This window comes from Ceratotherium simum, unplaced genomic scaffold, assembly GCF_057802395.1.
Source record: "Ceratotherium simum simum isolate JZ-2026a unplaced genomic scaffold, ASM5780239v1 HiC_scaffold_60, whole genome shotgun sequence".
NCBI lineage: Eukaryota > Metazoa > Chordata > Mammalia > Perissodactyla > Rhinocerotidae > Ceratotherium > Ceratotherium simum.
Genome location: NW_028261276.1, coordinates 75,282 through 98,282, shown reverse-complemented (window position 1 = coordinate 98,282; position 23,001 = coordinate 75,282). Strand labels below are relative to the sequence as shown.

Genomic DNA, 23,001 nt, shown 5'->3' with positions numbered 1-23,001 from the left:
AAAATTTATAAACACTTCATAATTTCTGGAAATATGATACTTTATAGTACAACCTTTTGTGTGTGTGTGTGTGTGAGGAAGATCAGCCCTGAGCTAACATCCATGCTAATCCTCCTCTTTTTGCTGAGGAAGACCGGCTCTGAGCTAACATCTGTTGCCAATCCTCCTCCTTTTTTCCCCCAAAGCCTCAGTAGATAGTTGTATGTCATAGCTGCACATCCTTCTAGTTGCTGTATGTGGGACGTGGCCTCAGCATGGCCGGAGAAGCGGTGCGTCGGTGCGCGCCCGGGATCCGGACCTGGGCTGCCAGTAGCAGAGCACGCGCACTTAACTGCTAAGCCACGGGGCCGGCCCTATAGTACAACCTTTTAATAAAACACAAGACGTTTTTACCAGAACACCTTTTAGTTTTCCTGTATAAGAAGCCAGAAGTAGACAAACCTATATTTAGCAATTAATGTTTAATATTTTATCTTATTTGCAAATGATCTAGATACTCAATGAATTTTTATCATAAAATTTAGCAAAACTCTAAAGTTTTAAGTCACCAAAAAGGGTTTGGAAGCTGTAATCACCATAACACGTAATTATTGTTTAAAGTTCACCCAACATTCATCTTTTTCACATTTATTCAGTTACTTATTCCCAATAATTATTTAGATTGCCTGCAAGACTTCATAAGACATTAGATAATATTAGCCATCATTTAAGTTATTATTTTTGTTAAACAGTTCTGTAATAGAAATAACAACAGTTTTTCTACAAAATTTCATGTGACTTTTACCACCTCTTATACCTCTAAGCATAGTTTTCCTTAGGACTTTTATCAATAGGTCTTGGTCTTATAATTTTGGACAAGGGAAGCATTCCGAGTCAGACATTTTAAAACTGATGTAACTTCTTTATATAAAATTAGCTCAAACATTTTAACCTTTATGATCTTATCAACACTTACACTTTTACATGTTCTCAATTCAATTGTAACCTGAGTCAGGGTCTTAAGGCTAGTCAAATTTTTCCCTTCTTTTTCTGGCCTTTTCTTAGGTACCAATTAAATAATTATGTGAGAGCTCTCAAAACATTTTTTCCCCCCAATTTAGAAGTTTTTCCAATTCAAAGGATCCGTCATCTGGCCATTGACGAGTAAGATCTTCATTTGTATATTTATTCCAATAGTGACTTGATCCAATAAGCCTTTTTAAGCAAATATCCAGAGGTAACTTTCCACGCTTAGACTAAATCTTTACCATGCCGTCCCTGGTGAGGGCGCAGATGACGTAGCCCCCATGATCCACAGAATTCACTCCCAAAGATGTTCAGAGAAAGTAAAGATCTTCGTTGCACAGGTGGTAAGGATGGTGTAGTGAAAACGGTGTCTCCGGTCTCCCACAATAGTGTGGGACGCCTCCAGTCACAGACCCGCTAATCTGTGACACTGGCCAGGCACTACTGGAATGGGATTTTTCCAGCACTGACAAGCAACAAAGGTTAAGATGACAAAAGCCCTTATGGACTGGGCCCTTTATGACAAACTTCCCTGAGACCTTGGCATAGCTGGACAAAGACAGTTCGGAACCCCAGTCTACTCAACTGGCCACCAAGGGGCATCCCGGTAAATGCACCTTCCGTTTGGTGGAGACCAAGGAGAATATCCTCACTGGTCACAAAGCCAAGTTCTCAAGACACAGAACAAGACAGAAGGAAAAACCTCATCCGGTTTTTTTCTCATATGCACAATGACGGCTTTAGCTACGCCTTAGGTCTCTTGGAGCCAGAATAATCTGTCTTTTTGGCTTCCAAGATGCCCTTGGCAATGGCCTTCAACTCATGTGCATATTAACCCACAGCAAAGTTTGTCTAAATAGACGCCGGTCTGGTGAGACCCGCAAATTCACCAGTCTGTGGGGCCGGCCCAGACAGCAGGCTTATAGGGCCTAAGTCTGCATCCTACCCTATGGTATTTCCTTCTTATGACACACGACACAAAAGACAGAGACAAAAGAGAAAAACAGAGACTACTCTGGGAGGAAAAGTGATCAAGATCAAAACCAAGAGTACTCTACCAAATTTACCAGAGTCACTAAAGGCACAAGAAACTAGTTCCCCAAATATTTTCTCCTGCCAATCTAAATTTAGAAAGAGAAAAAAATTCTCACTGCTTGCTTCCACCGGAGCCCAAAGATAGAGATTCCAAGAGGCTGACGTGGTAAGAAATCTGACGCTTTGGCCGGCTTTCATCAGGCGTTCCCGTATCACATCATCTGCAGGAGTCCAGGGAGAAGGCAGCTCTTCCAGCCAGAGAAGGCAACTTGCCAGCTAGTGGGGATCCTGCCAGCTACGCCAAAACTGTGGGGGAGGGGGGAGAATCCCCCTGGGCCATTTCCCTTAAGGTTCTTATGGCTGGCCAAATAATTAACAAGACAGGTGAGCAGGAGAAAATAACACCAAGTTTAATAACATGTATACATGGGAGAAACTAGGGACAGTGAGTTTCTTAGCACAATAGCAGAAATTCACATCTGAAAGACCATCTTAAGCTAAAGACAAAGGAGGATGTTGGGGGTGGGTGGTTTTTGGCATTTCAGAGGGGAAGAAGACAATTTACATGAAGAGGGAAATGTAAACGTTTGCCTGACAATGCTTTTCAGGGCCACCTATAGAGAATGTGGACAGAGACAGGAATTATAGTAATCAAGAATATGAACATTTAAGTCGTCTTCTTCCATCCTGATAAGAGTTTTCACAGCTAAGGTCATCCCCCCTCTTTCCATTACACAGAGGGAGATACCTTTACAAATGTAAATATTTGGTAAACAGAACTTTGGTAAGAATGGGCTTAGTGAGGACCCAGCCAGTCTGTCCTTACCCAGAGTTAAATTCCTTTAGGCAGTTATTGGGGGAGGTCAAATGTCCATCAGAGAAAATAATCAAGGTAAAGAGAAATATTTCAGGCTGGCCAAATTTTTATGTCCCACAGGACCACAGGATCGGCTCCGGCACAGTCGCTGTGGCCAATTCATCACCGACCCTCTTCCAGTTGAGCTGTCTGGTTTGGCCTGCCGGCACGTCATCTTCTGCCTTCCACTCTGTCCACTGGGAAGTTGGTCCCGGGGGGTTCAGTGTCGGGGGTCTTTGGGGCCTGGGTTGCTCCTCGGAAAGCACTCTCTTACATATGCTCTCTGGCTCCCCGTTTTGTTCTTTCTTTACACTTTGCCTGCAGGCTTCTCAGACCCTGGGTGGGTGCTCAGCACCTTTGCTCTTGTGGCCCAATGTAGTATCTTCCAGATCGTGAGCCCTCTGGGGTTCTTCTTGCTCTGCAAAGCAGGGCTCCGGGACGTTGTCAGCCTTGGGGTCTCCAACCACCGCCTCAGAAACACACACACACTCTCTCTCTCCCTCTCCCTCTCTCTCTCTCTCTCTCTCCCTCTCTCTCTCTCTCCCTCTCTCTCTTTCTCTCTCTCTCTCTTTCTCTCTCTCTCTCTATCCACCTTTCCTTGCCGCATCCCAAATTCACACCTGTCCGACTTGGTCTTGCTGTTGCCTTCGCCGGCGTTCCCTCCTCACTCTCTTCCACGATTCTCTCCTCCCGGTCTAGGGTGCACGTGCTGTATGGCGGTGGCTCTCTGTTTCCTTGCGCTGTGTCTCCCCTGCTCTGAAACCATTCTGCTTCCGGGCATTGTTTCTGCTCTTTGTCAGTCGTGGTCTGGCCCTGTGTGCCACCTCCGGGCTAGGGAGGAGATCAAGGCCATCCCTCTGCCAGCCGGATCCAGCCAGGTCACGTGTCTTCCGTGACAAAACACGGCCCCACATCAACACTTGAACCTTTCCCTCCAGGAGGAGGGAAATCCTTGTCAAGACAGAAGGCCGAGAAAGACTCGGCCAGTGAACGGGGCCACACTAGGCAGGCCACCTAGGGAACGGGGAAGCCAGCGGGCAGGCGCCTCCACCAGCAGGTCCCAGCCCCTCGTCTCCACTCAGGAAAGCCATGCTTTCCTGCTTCTCAGGGCACTCGTCTCGAGAGAGATCCACCGCCGGGGGGAGGAGAAAGGCCCACCCCGGCCCCACCCTGAGTGCACCCGATGCGGGCAGGAGGGCCAGGAGCATCCTCCGGCTGGCCTGCTTTCTCAAAGGGAGGCTGGCCGACCCTGCCACCGCAGCCAAACTCCGTCAGCGGAACAACTGTGGAGGAAAGAGCCCTGGGTCCTGAAAGGCTTGTGGGAAGTGCCTTGGCCCCTGTCCGAGGAGGAGGGAGCCGGGAACCTGGTGTGCCCGACCCGGGCAGGTAGCGCCCTCCACGGCCAGGTTCTCGCCGCCAGCCATGCCAGCTACCCAACGGGGACTGGCGTGCTGGACATGGGCGGTGGCCCTGTGGAGGGGACCCGCCCGGGAGTGGCGCTTTCAAGAGATTCTTGGAGGGCACTGGGAGATCCACGGACCCCTGCAGGGGCCGTGGCGCCAGATAACGGGCCTCCTCTGCCCACGGCAGGCGGGGAGGGGGCGACCAATCTCAGGGTCACTACATTTCGCTGGCCCGCGACCATCACTTCGAGCTGGACTCGGGGCTCTTCCTTGCCCCCGCCTCACCGGATTTCTTGGCTCTCCCACATGTGATCTCGTTCCCACAGACCGCGGTCCGGATTTGGGACCACGGAGGTGCCTGACGGGCCCGCCTCTCACCAGCAAGTCGGCCCGCCACCGCGGTGGATGCGGCGGCGGCGGCGGCGGCGGCGGCGGCGGCGGCGGCGATGGTAGAGGCGGTGGCGGCGGCGGCCAAAGCGACAGAGAGATTGGGGATCTCGGGGACCTGAGGAGTGGAAGGTGGGCGTGCCCTGCCCGCCTTCCTTCCCTCTCGGGTCGGGTCGGTCCTCCTCAGCGCCCCACCTCCAGGAGCCCAGCTTCATTCCGGTGAAGCCAGTCCTCCCACTGCGCATGCGCAGGCAGCCGGCGCCTCCGACCTCACAAAGACCCGCTGGGTTGCTAAGCGACGCGTCCGCCGCGCTCCGAGAGGGCGGGCACGCCCCCTTGCGCGGCTCAGGCGCTGAGGCAGCCACAGGCTGTGACAGGTGTTCCAGTGGGTGGGGGCGGATGTCTGAGTGAATGAAGGGATGGATGGGGGCGGGTGGGCGGATGGACGGATGCGCCGATGGACGGACGGATGGATGGATGGATATCCAAACGGAAGGAAGAAGGACTGGAGGAAAGAAGGAAGGGAAGGAATAAGGATGGAGAGATGGATGGACGGACGGTTGGGGCTCTCGTGAGTGGAGCTGGCCAGGTTGAGCCGCCTGACCTCCCAAGGCTGACCGGGCAGGCTCAGGAGCCCAGCGCTGGTATCCCTTCCTCAGGTCGGCTTTGGGGGTGTGCCCCGAACTGTCCCGGAAGGGACACCCGCCCCCAAGATGGCACTGGTCTCCAAAGAGCGTGTGCTTCCTTTTGGCTTTGCTCACTCAGGGGGCTGAGCGCCTCCGTGCCTGGAGCTACATCCCGAGCCCGAGGAGCTGCCCGTGCAGGGGCAGGCAGGGGCTTTGCTCGCTGGGCCCGGGCCTCCCTGCAGCCCCCATTCCTCCTCGCGGCGACCTTGTGGCTGTGTGGCCCAGCGGGATTCTTTCCCTTCTTCCTTGTTGGCTTTCCTGGGTTGTTTTTCGGAAGGCGTGCCTGACTCGGCCAGGGCTTCGCACAGGCAGCTGGAAGAAGCCCCCGCTCCATCCCGAGAGTCAGCTTCCCAAACTCCAGAACCCAAAATGGCCTGGATCAGGAACTCGTCTGAGACTTGGAGGAGAGGTACCCAAAGAGGCCAAAGAAGGTGATCATGACTCTAGCGCACTCCCCCACCCCTCTTCCCCCAGTGCTCCCATCGGACCTCACCGCAGTGCCGTGGGCCGTGCTCAGCAAGAGGAAAGTCACCTTGGGACCACAGGATCGGCTCCGGCACAGTCGCTGTGGCCAATTCATCACCGACCCTCTTCCAGTTGAGCTGTCTGGTTTGGCCTGCCGGCACGTCATCTTCTGCCTTCCACTCTGTCCACTGGGAAGTTGGTCCCGGGGGGTTCAGGGTCGGGGGTCTTTGGGGCCTGGGTTGCTCCTCGGAAAGCACTCTCTTACATATGCTCTCTGGCTCCCCGTTTTGTTCTTTCTTTACACTTTGCCTGCAGGCTTCTCAGACCCTGGGTGGGTGCTCAGCACCTTTGCTCTTGTGGCCCAAGGTAGGATCTTCCGGATCCTGAGCCCTCTGGGGTTCTTCTTGCTCTGCAAAGCAGGGCTCCGGGACGTTGTCAGCCTTGGGGTCACCAAACACCGCCTCAGAAACACACACACACTCTCTCTCTCCCTCTCCCTCTCTCTCTCTCTCCCTGTCTGTCTCTCTCCCTCCCTCTCTCTCTTTCTCTCTCTCTCTCTCTCTCTCTCTCTCTCTCCACCTTTCCTTGCCGCATCCCAAATCCACACCTGTCCGACTTGGTCTTGCTGTTGCCTTCGCCGGCGTTCCCTCCTCACTCTCTTCCACGATTCTCTCCTCCCGGTCTAGGGTGCACGTGCTGTATGGCGGTGGCTCTCTGTTTCCTTGTGCTGTGTCTCCCCTGCTCTGAAACCCTTCTGCTTCCGGGCATTGCTTCTGCTCTTTGTCAGTCGTGGTCTGGCCCTGTGTGCCACCTCCGGGCTAGGGAGGAGATCAAGGCCATCCCTCTGCCAGCCGGATCCAGCCAGGTCACGTGTCTTCCGTGACAAAACACGGCCCCACATCAACACTTGAACCTTTCCCTCCAGGAGGAGGGAAATCCTTGTCAAGACCGAAGGCCGAGAAAGACTCGGCCAGTGAACGGGGCCACACTAGGCAGGCCACCTAGGGAAAGGGGAAGCCAGCGGGCAGGCGCCTCCACCAGCAGGTCCCAGCCCCTCGTCTCCACTCAGGAAAGCCATGCTTTCCTGCTTCTCAGGGCACTCGTCTTGGGAGAGATCCACCGCCGGGGGGAGGAGAAAGGCCCACCCCGGCCCCACCCTGAGTGCACCCGATGCGGGCAGGAGGGCCAGGAGCATCCTCCGGCTGGCCTGCTTTCTCAAAGGGAGGCTGGCCGACCCTGCCACCGGAGCCAAACTCCGTCAGCGGAACAACTGTGGAGGAAAGAGCCCTGGGTCCTGAAAGGCTTGTGGGAAGTGCCTTGGCCCCTGTCCGAGGAGGAGGGTGCCGGGAACCTGGTGTGCCCGACCCGGGCAGGTAGCGCCCTCCACGGCCAGGTTCTCGCCGCCAGCCATGCCAGCTACCCAACGGGGACTGGCGTGCTGGACTTGGGCGGTGGCCCTGTGGAGGGGACCCGCCCGGGAGTGGCGCTTTCAAGAGATTCTTGGAGGGCACTGGGAGATCCACGGACCCCTGCAGGGGCCGTGGCGCCAGATAACGGGCCTCCTCTGCCCACGGCAGGCGGGGAGGGGGCGACCAATCTCAGGGTCACTAGATTTCGCTGGCCCGCGACCATCACTTCGAGCGGGACTCGGGGCTCTTCCTTGCCCCCGCCTCACCGGATTTCTGGGCTCTCCCACATGTGATCTCGTTCCCACAGACCGCGGTCCGGATTTGGGACCACGGAGGTGCCTGGCTTTCCCTCTTCCAATCAAGTTTTTTCCTTTTGTATATTTCACCCATGTCTAAATTTACATCATACCATCTTGTTCCCTATCAAATAAACATCTTCCTGCATAATTCACATCAAACACAGTGCAGCGGTTTTCAGTTTGTTGTCTGATGAATTTTCACAGATGTCCCCGGAGGTCGGTTTTTGCCATTTACAGAACCTAGAACATGTGGAGTGACAGAGGCCAGAAAACTTTTGAGGAAACTTTCAGTTAAAATCACATAGGCCTGGAAGAAACTGTTTGATCTTTATTATGGTTCCTTCGAGAAGGGTTAGTGCACTTTCATGATTATCCCCACTGTGAACGTGACAACAACCAGACACTGATAATTTCGGTCAGTCACCCAAGTGCCCACTGGAGGTATATGAGTGAGCTGGGACTCAGACACAGCTCCTACTGAAGTCCAGATGCCAGGCACTTCACCAACAAGCTCTCTTGCCCGTCCATCCCGAGCACATACAGCACCTTGCAGCCAATCAAACTCAGGAGCATCAACCTCCAAACACGCTTAGTTCTTAGTAGGATGTTGGGCCCGTCTGCTCTCCAGAAACCCGTGCCTCTAATATTTACTTGACACCTCACTCCTGAACCCCACCGAAGTTCATCTCCCAGCCCCACTCTCACACTACACCAGCCTCACCTGATTACATCACTGCCCCATCTGACCTCATTCCCACCTGCCACGCTGTAGATTCAGATCCACAGAGATCTCCCATATGCCCACTTCAAGCCATGAAGCCCAGCACCATGATGAGAACAGCAGTGTCCCACAAGTCTGGTGCCAGAGAGAGCTTGGGCCCTCTCATGCATTGCACAGGCGCAGGCTGTGGGGGTGCCCCAGAACTTGGCTTGGCTTGTAAACTTCAGTAGGTCAAGCAGGTGGCAGGGGCCGGGCCAGGCCAGAGGGGCAGGATTGGGAGCCTGGGGCAACCGTCTGAATGTCAGGCCTGCGTGTAGGGTGTACGTGTAACTGTCTTTTGAGGAGTCAGCACGGTGACCACCATGTGGGACTTCGTGTGTGCTTTTGGCTGCTTTGCTCCCTGAGGCACTTCAGCTCCTGGGGCAGAGCCCGCGGCCTGAGGAGCTGCCTGCTTGAGTGGAGGGAGGATCTGCACGGGCATAGGCCTCAAGCCTGCGGTACTCCTCGGGACCTCATCTCTGTGTTTCTCCTCTTGCCATGTAGCTCCACGTGATTTGTTTTGGTTTGGTTTGGTTTCTCTAAAGTGTATATGAGTTTGGAGGTTGCTTGAGACTGAAGACATGTTGGAAGCTTCAGGGATGGATTTGTGAACAGGATTGTGAGTCTGTGAGGTAACACCTCACACCGTTAGATGCAAGACACCATCCATCCTCAGATGCACTTTTTAAAAAACGATAAAACAAGAAATCTTAAGTTGAACTCCTTTTCGACTTAGAGAAAAGGGGCGAAAACAGGTCACAGAGTTGTTATAACCCATAATTTTCCCTTCCCCTGATGTTAATATCTTACCTAACCACAACTAAAGTTACTAAGAACAGGAGGGTAATATTGGTACAATATTTTAAAATAAACTACAGACCTTATTGAAAATTCACCAGTTTTCACTAATGTCCTTTTTCTGATCCAGGTTCCACACTGCAGTTGGAATGATTCCTCAGCTGCCTCTAGCCTTTAATATTTCCTCAATTTTTCCTTGTCTTTCATGACTTTGGTGCAATTTTCTTTTTCTGTTACTCTTAGAAAGAAAATATTTTTCCCAATTCGATTATGAAAAAATTCTGTTATGAAGTAAATTACTTTTTCCTTATATATTTTATATTTAAATCATCAATATATATTTCTTATTGGGTGCATAGTATTATCATCTATGTCTGTGTTTTCATGCTTTCTGTATAAAAAATAACGATTTGATTTAGCACAAAATCGTATGGCTGTGTGATTTCCATACAGTGAGTGCATCCATCCTTCACTTTTTAATTCATGATGTCCAGTTACTTCATCTGCACAATGAAAGTTCTCATTTACCTTGAGTGACAGCGAATTCTGATTTAGCTGTTAGTTATTTCCTGTAACCACTTGCTCTTCTCACTTCCATTCTTTTGATTGAGGAGGCAGTCCTCAATCCAATTGGTTCTCCTTCAAAACCCCTCATTTTTTCCTTTGCAAGAATCTACAGGGCCGGCCCGTGGCTTGGCGGTTAAATGCGGACGCTCCGCTGCTGGCGGCCCGGGTTCGCATCCCGGGTGCGCACCGAGGCACTGCTTCTCCAGCCATTCTGAGGCCGCATCCCACATACAGCAACTAGAAGGATGTGCAGCTATGACATACAACTATCTACTGGGGCTTTGGGGGGAAAAATAAGTAAATAAAATCTTTAAAAAAAAAAAAAGAAAGAATCTACAATTTTGTCTTTGGCCATCATCCCATTGCCTCTTATGGTCCTGGTTGTGGTTTTCTTTTTCTCTAGCCTTCTTGGGCTTCTAAGAGCTTCTTAAAAGTGTTAGTTGGGGTCAGCTCTCCGTTTTGGAATCTCCAAATATTGCCTCTGATGTTTCTCCGTCTTTTATTCCTCTAGGATTCCAATTCCACATACGTTAGACTTTATTACTGTATACCTTTTGCTTGTACTTTTTCTGTACTATTTTTCCTATTTTATTCTGGACTTTGCGTCTTATATTCTATTTTAGTTGGTTAACGTATTCTTCAGCCGTGTCTACTATGTTCTTAAACATGTCTCTTCAGTTCTTTCTTTCATACTTTAAATTCATGGATATGCCCTTTGTAGCTTTTTACTTTTTTCTAGTGAGGAAGATTGGCCCTTAGCTAACACCTGTTGCCAACCTTCACCTTTTTTTTTTAATTTGGCCTAGTAGTTTTCTTTTTAACAGATAATTCCTTTCAGCATGGTTATTTTTTTTTTGAGGAAGATTGGCCCTGAGCTAACATCTGTTGCCAATCTTCCTCTTTTTTTTCTTTTTCTACCCAAAGCCCCCAGTACATAGTTGTATATCCTGATTGTAGGTCCTTCTAGTTCTTCTATGTGGGATGCCTCCTCAGCATGGCTGAGGAGCAGTATGTAGGTCCAATCCAGGGATTGGAACTGGTGAACCCTGGGCTGCCGAAGCAGAGTGTGTGAACTTAACCACTATGCCGCCAGGCCAGCCCCTGTAGCTTTCTACTTTTACATGAGTTCCTATTTTCTGCCAAAAGTGAAATCTCTTTTATGTATGTTAACATTGACTGTAGTTATTTTTGTACCTGTCCTGTATCTGTAAATCAGCTTTATTGTCATATAATATATATCAAGTAAAATGCATCACTCTGAATTTTGAAGTTTGATGTGTTTTGACAAAAATACCTGGAAATAGCGTGAATTCACAAGTGCAACCTCAAATGTGGGAGCAGGCAGAACCTGGTAAGCCACTGAGGACAATGTTAGTGAAAGCAAGCAAAGTCTGGAAGAAACTATTTATTTTTTATTGTGTTAACTTATTTTAATTAAGTTAATTTAATAACTAAAACCATTTCCTTATAAGCACCATTAGAAAGATGACAAAACTATAGCAGAGAGGATTTAAACCAATAGCCTAAGCACCCAAAGATGGTAATGTGTAAGCTAGGACTCAGAGCCAGGCTGAATGAAACCCGGGTTTGGGCTCTTCACCACCAAGCTCTACAGTCTCCCGTAATCCACCGAGGAATTCGACCTGAAACAAACTCAGGTGGTTAAACCTTAAAACAAACATAGTTCTTACTACATTGTTCTAGATCAGACCCTGCCCCTTAACCCAAACCATTCTGACTCTAAACACACTCAACTGCCATGCATGACAGTCCCTCAAAGCAACGTCCTTGTCACCTAATGAGTGAAACAAACAGCTCGTACCCTCCCTTGTTTTCAGAATCAGTTCTGTGGAGATGAAATCTATCTACTATCTCATTTCAGCTAGGCCTAATTCTTCCCAAACAAATACTACCTAAAATAAAGGCCTTAACATTTACCTCTAGGAGGGAGACAATCCCTGTAAACACAGAAAGTTGAAAGGCTTGCCAAATAAATCCATAAACACTAGGCAGGGGTGAGACAAGCACTGGGCAGGCATCACCACTCCTGAACCCCGTGACCCCATCATTCAGGCTGAAGTATCCATGTGAAGAAGGAAAGCACTTGTTAGTGAGACAAACAAGAAAGCCCTTGGAAAACAAAAAAGCACGTTGAATTTCCTATTTCAGAAGGAAATTCCATGTTCCAGGGAATGAGGCTTCTAGGTAAGCAGCAGCCATGCTTACCTGCTCCTAAGGCACTTCTCTTGGAGAAATGCAGAGCTGGGGAAGGAGAATGGCCTTAGGAGAGTAGAAGGCTTTCTCATAACAAATTAACACCAAGCCATCCTGTGGCCTTTTCCCTGTGTAAGTTGATGCAGATCCAAGAGAGACTAGAACCATCTACTTTTCCTAGTTTCTCAAAGGAAGGGCACAGTCCCTGCCACCTAGGGCTAGACTCTCTCAAGTGTCACTTACCTGGGAAAGAGCCTGGCTTGGGAAGGCTCCGAGGATGTATTATCACTCCCCATTAAAGAAGTAAGACTTTGCTCAAGTGGTGCAATGAGCTAGCTCCTGTATTCCAGCTAGCTAACATTTTCTTCAACTATTCACCGTTGCTTGTAGTAATGTAAAAAATGTTCCTCTTGAACTGAGTGATCTAGCTAAGATTTCCAAGCAGAATGTTGAAGGTGTAACCTGATTACCTTTTTCTTATAGTAAAATGTGACAGGAGACTATTAAACAAAAGGAAGTAGATGTTTTGACTTTAAAAACAGTCAGCATCTCCACATGGTAAATGATGTGAAAATTAAATGCAACTTCAAGGCAAAGATCAACTGAGGGCACTGCCAGGAAAATGTGGTATAAAGTTGAAGCTGTGACTGTACAACCCTTTTTTAAGAGCTCAAAAATATTCAAGCTGGTTTCCTAGAGAAGTATTCAGTGAAACAATAGATCTCCTAAGAAACATAAGATTGCTGTCCCTCTGCTGTCTCAGCAATAGCCCAAATAGCCCGGAAGCATTTATCTTGAAAATATTTGTGGCTGTGTCTTTTGTCTAATGGAATAAATCCCCAAAAGATTTACAGGAAATTCACAAGGTTTTAAGAGAATTGTATTGGTAGAAACTTGGACCTGAAAGGAACAGAAACTGTACAAAATGAAAAGAGGCCTTTTGTCTGGAAAACTTATACTGGCAGTAAGAAGGCTGTGAAAACTGCAGTAGCAAACACAGGCCATCCTTCATAGAAAAAGATGGATGACTCAGAAGGTGGAACTAAATGTACAGAAGATGGAGCCAAGTGCCACAGAGAGTTCCTCCTGAGCAGGAGTAGGACTGACTCCTAATCAAGAAACTTCCAACATTTGCACAGCTAGATTTCCTAATTGCTATGAACAAGTAACTCCTGTGCCTCCCATTTTCCCCTTTTTTTTGTACAGGAGTTATCCTCTGCCCACCGTGGTGTGTTAGGTATCAGTAGGGGTCGGCGGGGTGGGGGGTGGGGGTGGGTAACATCTCTTCAGTTCATAGGTCTTTGGATCAAGAGGAAGTCTAATCAAGATAGTGTACTGAGGAAATTACACCTAAGGAGTCTCATATGTACCTGCATGATTCAGATACTGAGATCTGGACTTCAAGCAAATACTCTAACAGGAAGAGATTTGGGGAGACCTTGGGAAGGGATAAGTATATTTTGCATATGAGATGAATATGCACCGATGCACTGCTTCTCTGGCCATGCTGAGGCCGTGTCCCACACACAGCAACTAGAAGGATGTGCAACTATGACATACAACTATCTACTGGGGCTTTGGGGAAAAAAAAAGGAGGAGGATCGGCAATAGATGTTAGCTCAGATCCGCTTTTCCTCAGCAAAAAGAGGATTAGCATGGATGTTAGCTCAGGGCTGATCTTCCTCAATAAATAAATAAATAAATAAATAAATAAATAAATAAATAAATAAATAAAGCTAATCTTTACTGAACAGATTTTATTCACCAGTAACTATTCCAAAGGTCTTTATCTGAATTAATTCACTTAATCTTCACAATGACATTATCAGAAAGTTAAAAATAAGTAATCTGAAGCACACAGTTCAAATCACTTCGTAAGAAAACACAGGTGGCAAATGGCAAAACTAAATTGATGCTGAATAAGACTCATGTTATAGGTAAAAGCTTCTCTTACATCCAGAAAGTCAACATAGTTATTCTCCACATGTATTTTCTATCATTATAATATAATCAAATATAACTTTGTTTTAGTGGTAACAGAATTCATATTTTTCCTGTATAAATCGTCTGATGCTCAATAAATTGTGAGTTATAAGGCAAAAGAAATTTACAGTCACTGGGTTTTTTCTTTTACAAACTGTGTGCTGTTCCATAATGGAAACTGAAAAGTCAAGGGCCTCCTACACCAAACATGTTGTGAATCATCAATGCTGAGTACAGTGTGAGTAGGTCTATACACATAACTGACCTTCATAAGGCTTCTCACCAGTACAAATTCTGTTACACAGAAGGACAGCTAAGGGACAGATGAAAATGTTTCCCACTTTTCTTATATTTCTAAGGTTTCTCTCCAGTATGAATTTGGTGATGTTAAATAAGGATTATTAAATAAATAAAAGACATTATTCAAATACACAGGATTTCTCATCTGTGTATTCTATGGGAGATCAAGATTTGGCCACCCTGAAATATATCTCTTTACCTTGATTGTTTTCTCTGAAGGACATTTGACCTCCCCCACTAACTGCCTAAAGAATTTGACGTGGTGGCTCCTTCCTGGAACAGATCTTCTATCATGATGGCTATAAAGATAATGTAAAATAGATGTTACAATGGGAGGGGCACCAAGCCTCTTTTATCAAAAAAACTCTGTCTCTCCCTGACCACATTATCTATAGATGACCCCGAAAAGAATTGTCCTCCTGCCCTCTGAAGTCCCAGGCCAGTACCCACCCCCAACACGCTCCTCGCCTTTAGCTGCAATACTTAAGCAAGCAGCTTAGACAGAGGGACGAGTTGCTCATTTCTGAGTTTCTCCCATGTATACATGTTATTAAACTTGGTATTATTTTCTCCTGCTAACCTGTCTTGTTAATTATTTGGCCAGCCATAAGAACCTTAAGGGAAAGGGCAGAGGGAGATTCTCCCTCTTCCCCCTACAGTTTTGGCGTAGTCGCCAGGAGCCACACTGGCTGGCAAGTTGCCTTCTCTGGCTGGAAGACCTGCCTTCTCCCTGGACTACTGCGGATGATGAGATACGGGAACGCCTGACGAAAGCCAGCAAAAGGTAAGACTTCTTACCACGTCAGCCTCCCGGAATCTCTATCTGCGGAGTCCGGCGGAAGGAAATGGTGAGAATTTTTTTCTTTTTCTAAATTTAGATTGACAGGAGAAAATATTTGGGAAACTAGTTTCTTGGGCTTTTAGTGACTCTTGGTTTAAATTTGGTAGAGTACTCTTGGTTTTTGATCTTGATCCCTTTTCCTCCCAGAAGTAGTCTCTGTTTTTCTCTTTTGTCTGTGTCTTTTGTCATAAGAAAGAAATACCATAGGGTAGGACGCAGGCATAGGACCTATAAGCCTGCTGTCCAGGCCGGCCCTACAGACTGGTGAGTTTGCAGGTCTCACCAGACCGGCGTCTACAAACTTTGCTGTGGGTTATTATATACATGAAGTGAAGGCCATTGCCGAGGGCATCTTGGAAGCCAAAAAGGCCGCAAATTTGGTGGGCGCGGGTTGAGCAGTTAAGAGCCATTAGGGCGCTCGCCACTTTCAGAAGACTCCCGTGTCAGGATAAGTTGGGTCACAGAATGGGGTAGATGACACAGGTCCCCCGCCAACTGCAAGAAAATGTCCGTGCAACGACGAGGTACTCTGTAAAGCACACAGTCCCCAACCCCGCGGCACCTCCCCCTCTAGGTATTATTCTGGCTCCAAGAGACCTAAGGCGTGGCTAAAGCTGTCATTGTGCACAGAAAAAAAAAAAAACGGATGAGGTTTTTCCTTCTGTCTTGTTCTGTGTCCTGAGAAAACTTGGCTTTGTGACCAGTGAGAATATTCTCCTTGGTCTCCACCATACGGAAGGTGCATTTACCGGGGTGCACCTTGGTGGCCAGTCGAGTAGACTGGGGTTCCGAACTGTCTCTTTGTCCGGCTGTGCCAAGCTCTCAGGGGAGTTTGTCATAAAGGGCCCAGTCCATAAGGGCTTTTGTCATCTTAACCTTCTTTGCTTGTTAGTGCTGGAAAAATCCCATTCCAGTATCGCCTGCCTGGTGTCACAGATTAGCGGGTCTGTGACTGGAGGCGTCCCACAGTATTGTGGGAGACCGGAGACACCATCCTTACCACCTGTGCAACGAAGGTCTTTACTTTCTCTGAATATCTTTGGGAGTGAATTCTCTGGATCATGGGGGCTACATCATCTGCGCCCTCACCAGGGACGCCTCTTGCGTCCATGGTAGATTTATTCTAAGCGTGGAAAGTTACCTCCGGGTCTTTCCTTAAAAAGGCTTATTGGTTCGAGTCACTATTGGAATGAATATACAAATGAAGATCCTACTCGTCATTGGCCAGACGACGGATCCTTTGAATTGGAAAAACTTCTAAATTAGGAAAAAAAAATGTTTTGAGAGCTCTCACATAATTATTTATTTGGTACCTAAGAAAAGGCCAGAAAAAAGAAGAGAAAAATTTGACTAGCCTTAAGACCTTGACTCAGGTTACAATTGAATTGAGAACATGTAAAAGTGTAAGTGTTGATAAGATTATAAAGGTTGGAATGTTTGAGCTAATTTTATATAAAGAGGTTACATCAACTTTGCCTGAGTATGTTTTAAAATGTCTGACTGGGAATGCTTCCCTTGTCCAAAATTAGAAGACCAAAACCTATTGATAAAAATCTTAATGATAACTATGTTTAAAGGTATAAGAGGTGATGAAATTTACATGAAATTTTGTAGAAAAAAACTGATGTTATTTCTATTACAGAACTGGTTAACAAAAATAGTAATTTAAATGATGGCTAATTTTATCTAATGTCTTATGAAGTCTTGTAGGCAATCTAAATAATTATTGGGAATAAGTAACTAAATAGTTGTGAAAAAGATGAATGTTGGGTGAACTTTAAACAATAATTATGTGTTATGGTGGTTACAGCTTCCAAACACTTTTTGGTGACTTAAAACTTGAGAGTTTTGCTACATTTTATGATAAAAATTCTCTGAGTAGATCATTTGCAAATAACATATTAGTCATTGATTGCTAAATGTACATTTGTCTACATTTGGCTTTTCATTACAGGAAAACTAAAAAGTGTTTTGGGTCTATTGGTAAACATGTCTTGTGTTTTATTAAAAGATTGTACTATAAAGTAACATATTTCTAGAAGTTATGACGTGTTTATAAATTTTCCAAGCCACAAGATACTAATGTAAAAGAAGTTTATAATTGTTTACTTAGTTTTTACTTAGAAATTAAGGTTTCTAAAGGTTAAAATTTCTAATTAATATATGTGATTGAATTAAGAATTTTTCTTAAAAAATTAAGAGAAATATGTCTGTGTACAAGGAAAGTAAGATGTATAAAGGTACAAACAATGGAAATGTTTTCTTTGGTCGATTAAGAAAGATAAATTTGTCCTCAAGTACTAGGAGGGAAAAGAAAGACATGGGACAAATTCTGAATGTAAAAAGAAAGCTATAGAAGGTTTGTGGAGGGAATTCTGGAAAAGGAGTTTTATGCATAGTCAAGTTGGCTAAGATTGAAATGAATTTAATTAAGTAAATGAGTTTTAATAGCAGAAGTAAACTGGTGCAAAATTATAATTTGGTCTTATTTCTCTTAAAAGGATAATTTTCTTGAACTTGACAAAGAGGTTATAAAAGATTTTTCTTTACCTTTGGGTAAGTCTACCTAAAAGACAGGAAAAAAAAAAACTGTTAAAATAATTTCCTACGTTCAAAAGACTGAGGTCTCTCTATTAAGGCTTTTTGGACTGTTTATGCTCTGTTTGCTTTGACTGTTTATATTTTTGACAAGCTCCACCAAAATTCATATCTTAAATAAAGTCTTTTTTTTTACTTTTTTCTTTGAGAATTTTCAAAGGGCCCTGGAACTTCTCAAAGAAATTTTCTCTCTTCCTATAAGGGGAAAGATACTAAACTTATTAGGCTGATTCAATATGTTAAATTACAATGAAAGCATTGTCAGACAAATGATGATAAGTCTGCTTAGGTGGTATTATATGGGCAAATGTTATTGACATAAGTGTTTTAAAATTGTATAACATTACTAAAGTTCTGATCTGTCCTGATTATCAATCATAATTCTGGTTATTATTATTTTAAAGTGTTGTATGTCACAAAATTAACCAAATTTCTCTGTCAATTGCCATTTTGAGGTCTTGTTGTTTACAGACTTATTTCTTTGCTCTAATGCTTTTGCAAAATGTTTCAACTTCAGAAAAATTCATAGAAAGGACTCTGACATTTACACTGGAACACAGGTTTCTGACAAACTTTCTGATCATAAAACTGAACTTGGTAAGAAATTACAGAAATCTGATAGAGAGACTGATGACTTCATGAAGCTGCTAACCAAAAGATTGGGATCAAGAATGGATTACACAGGACTGAATGAACTGATAAGGATGATTATAATTTATATGATTTTTCACTTGAGGTATTGCTGAATTTTTAATGTTTTGTTTTTTCAGATTTAAGGAAAACTTTTTCTCTTTTCTCCTGAGCTAGCTATGACATAACAATTTGGTAAATGATACTTTTGTAAGTAAAATTAAAATATTTATCTTTTTCTCTCTATCTGATCCCTCAAATTTGGAAACTCTTAGTAAGTGAATATTGTTGTTTTCATGGCAATATAGTTATTTGTATAAGTTCAATAAGAATCCGTTCTCCTTATAACAGGACACAATTGGAAACACTGGTTATGTTACCAAGGTTGTAACTGGAACATCATATTTGTGATATAACCCTACAGCTTTTGAGGAATGAAGATTTGACTTTATGGAATAAAGCCACGTGGAAATATTGGCCTGGTACCTTATGTTCCAAGCAGCACTTACCAGGATAAGTAAAGAATGTCACTTATCTGGCAGGTACAAGGAACCTCGAAATATTTTGGGGGAACCTCAGAAGAGAGGAATTCACCCAAATCTGTAGGTATTGCAGGCAAAGTCTGATGACAAAATCCTTGGCTTGGCTTTCCTGGCCTCAAGAGGCCTTTGAAGTTCAATCTGAGATTCCTTATAAAAAGTTTCAGCAAAGCAGATTTAAAAGAGCTTATATGATTAATTGCTATTCTTGCTGTACTTATGTAAGTAATTGTGCCAACTCTACTGGAACTAGACTTATTTTGCAAACTAGTTAGTTTTAATTTTGCTATCTTAATAAAAATGAGGGTGATTTTAGAGAGAAAAATTATATTTCAGTAAAAACCATAGTATACATTTGCGGATATTAGAGCCTAGTTTTGTTAATTGTCTTTTGAGGTTTTTCTTTTGTATCTATTTACTGGACTGGATCCTGATTTCTTCTAGTCTCCTGAAATATCTGGCTACAGACGTCCAAACTAACGTCATTTTCATTTGAAATCACTGAAAACTGAACCTGCCCTTTTTCCTGAAGCCTTACAAACTGAAGCTGATGGACTTGATACAAACTTAAGAGATTACTTGATGACATCATCAGAGACATTTTAAACTGCAAAAGATGCTTTGACGCTGACATCTAAAATTCTTCTTCACTGGCTGTCCTCTGAACTCAAAAACTGCTTTACAACTTGCTCCAACCATTAACCTTGTTTTTCTTTTGTTTACATAGAAATGCTTCTATTAAATACTTGATTGCTTGCTTCCATAATATAGGCGTAACCTTGAGAGCCCACCTGCATCACCACCTTCCAAAAGGAACTTAATTGAACTGATCTATTATCAGGACTAAGAAATGTGTTCAGTGAGATGAAACAATCTACCAACTCAGCATCTGGACTATGAAACTTCTTTAGTTTCAAAAGGACTGAAACTTTGAGTTTCAAAGGTGGGACTATGGGAGATCAAGATTTGGCCACCCTGAAATATATCTCTTTACCTTGATTGTTTTCTCTGAAGGACATTTGACCTCCCCCACTAACTGCCTAAAGAATTTGACATGGTGGCTCCTTCCTGGAACAGATCTTCTATCATGATGGCTATAAAGATAATGTAAAATAGATGTTACAATGGGAGGGGCACCAAGCCTCTTTTATCAAAAAAACTCTGTCTCTCCCTGACCACATTATCTATAGATGACCCCGAAAAGAATTGTCCTCCTGCCCTCTGAAGTCCCAGGCCAGTACCCACCCCCAACACGCTCCTCGCCTTTAGCTGCAATACTTAAGCAAGCAGCTTAGACAGAGGGACGAGTTGCTCATTTCTGAGTTTCTCCCATGTATACATATTATTAAACTTGGTATTATTTTCTCCTGCTAACCTGTCTTGTTAATTATTTGGCCAGCCATAAGAACCTTAAGGGAAAGGGCAGAGGGAGATTCTCCCTCTTCCCCCTACAATTCTCTGGTGCCTCTTCACCCATGAAAGACAAATGAAAGCGTTCCCACATTTCTTACATTCATAGGGTCTCTCATCACTAGGAATTCTTTGATGTTGAGTAAGATGTGCCCTCTGCCTAAAGGCCTTCCTACATTCTTGACATTCAAAGGGTTTCTCCCCAGTGTGAATTTTCTGGTGTTGATTAAGAGTTGAGTGACTATTAAATGCCTTCCCACATTCTTTACATTCATAAGGTTTCTCACCAGTGTGAATTTTCTGATGTCTATTAAAGTCAGAAACAGAAGCAAAGGCCTTCCAACACTGCTCACATTTATAGGGTTTCTCACCAGTGTGAATTCTTTGATGTCGAGTAAGATGTGCACTCCTCCTAAAGATCTTCCTACATTCCTGACATTCATAGGATTTCTCCTTGGTATGAGTTCTCTTGTGTTGAATCAATGCTGAACAACGGAAAAAAGCTTTCCCATTCTTTGCATTCATATGGTTTCTCACCAGTGTGAATTCGATTATGCTGAGTGAGGTGGGCATGATTTCTAAAGGTCTTTCCACATATCTGACATTCATAGGGTTTCTTATTAATATGATTTATTTGATATTGAGTCAGCTGGGAGCCATAAGCAAAGTCTCTGCCATATTCCTTAAATTCATCCCATTTCTTTCCAGTAAGAATTCGCTGTTTGATATCATTTGTGTAAAATATAAAGGCAGTCCCACATATTTCATCAAGTTTGTCACCACCGTGAATTCTCACCTGTTGAGCAAGGTCTTCACATTTCTCACACTCATAGAGTTTCTTTCCAGTATGAATTATCTGATTTAGAACAAGGGATGTAGCCTGGATTAATGTTGATATTTTTTCATATGGGACTGTCACATGCCTGAAATATTCCTCTTTACTTTCCTGTTCTCTCTCAAAGAATCCCTTGTATTTCCAATCATCTCCAAAACAAGATTCCTCAAAGCCTTGACCTCTGACTTTTTCTATTATTTTCCACTTTAATGATTCCTTTCCAAAAATGCCACTCTTTAGAGATAATTCCTTCCTCTCACACATGGACAGCAAATCTGGAAGAAAATAATCATCATATTTTCCTGTTTTAGGAGAAATGAAACTTCTACATTTAGAAGCAGAGTCAGAAAATAATGCTCTAAAGAAGTAAATAGCTGAGATCAATTTTAAATGTTGGCATTCAATTTGGCAAAAAAATGGTTGTAACGGCTATATTAATATCAGATAAAACAGACTTCAGGGCAATCTATATTAGCAAAGATAATTTTATCATAATGATAAAAGGGTTAATTCATCAGGAAGACTTAACAATCAGAAATGTGTAGGCACATAATAACAGAACCACAAATTATATGAAACAAAAATTGACATAATTAAAACGAGAAATAGACAACTCTATAATCATAGTTGGAGATTTAACAATTATCTCTCAATAACTGATAGAACAAACAGAACAAAGGAACAAAAAATCAGTAAGGAAATCGAGGATATAAATAACAATGCTCACTCACCACCTTCAAGTAGTTGATATTTATAAAACACAAGGTCAAAAACTGCAGAACGTACATTCTGTTCAAGTACACACATACATTCAAAATAGACCATATGCTGACCTTATGGTCTTTAAATAAAAGTCTTAATACACTAAAAAGGATTGAAACCATGCAGACTATAACCTTTGACTACAATGGAATTAAATTTAAAATCATTAAAATATCTAGGACAACCCCAATATTTGGAAAATAAACACAACACACAGGAAATTATAAAATATTTAGAAATGAACAATAATGAAAACATGGCATATCAAAATGTGTGTTATGTAGTTAAGGTAGTACTTAGAGGGAAATCTATAGTTTAAGTGTTTATATTAGAAAAGAAGAAAGGTGTAAAATAAACAACCTAAGGTTCTATTGTAAGACAACAGAAAAAGAAGAGCAAAGTAAACCCATAGTCAGTAGAAGGAAAGAAATAATAAGGATAAAAGAAGAAATCAATGAATTAGAAAACTAACAGATAGTAGAGAAAATTAACAGAGCCAAAAGCTGGTTCATTGAAAAGATCAGCAAGCTTGATAAACCCTTAGCAAAAGTGACCAAGGGGAAAAAAAAAGAAAAGAAACACAAATATCAGGAATAACAGAGGGTTTCTAATTACAAATCCTACATAAATTAAAAGATAACAAATTAAATGAGTAAATGTTAAATAAGAAAATAATATGAACCTTCTCATGCCCTTCTCATACAACATGTTAGATGAAATAGATACATTTCTTCAAAGACAGAAACTATCAAAGATCACTCAAGAAGAAATACACAACATGAATAGCTGTGTAGCTACCACAGAAATTGAATTTATAGTAAAAGTGTTACCTTAAGGACAAACACGGCCCAAATGACTTTACTGATGAATTCTACCAATTAATCAAGGAAGAAATAATACCAATAATGCACAAAATCTTTTGGAATATAGTAAAAGCACCCAAATCGTTGCAGGAGCCCGATATGACCCTGCTACTAAAAGCAGAAAAAGGCGTTATTAGAAAACTACAGATTTCCCTCATGAATATTAGTGCAAAAATCTTCTTTAAATAGTAACAAATAGAATCCAATACTATATATAAAATGCACAGTACAACATGACCTAGTGGAGTTTATCCCATGGAAACAATTTGGATTAACATTTGAATATCAATTAATGTAATTCAACACATTAACAGATTAAAAAAGCAAAATGATAATGATCACTTGGATGAAGGCAG

The 23,001-nt window shown here is 43.8% G+C and overlaps 1 protein-coding gene across 1 annotated transcript; it reads right to left on the bottom strand.

Annotated features, from left to right (window-relative positions):
• Window positions 1-19,724: 19,724 nt before the first annotated feature.
• Window positions 19,725-21,327, bottom strand: LOC147911142 (uncharacterized). Its single transcript, XM_087428502.1, is given in 2 exon segments — window positions 19,725-20,696; window positions 20,698-21,327. Coding segments are annotated over 2 exon segments (1,098 nt in total). The 5' UTR covers window positions 21,285-21,327; the 3' UTR covers window positions 19,725-20,185.
• Between the last annotated feature and the right edge of the window lie 1,674 nt (window positions 21,328-23,001).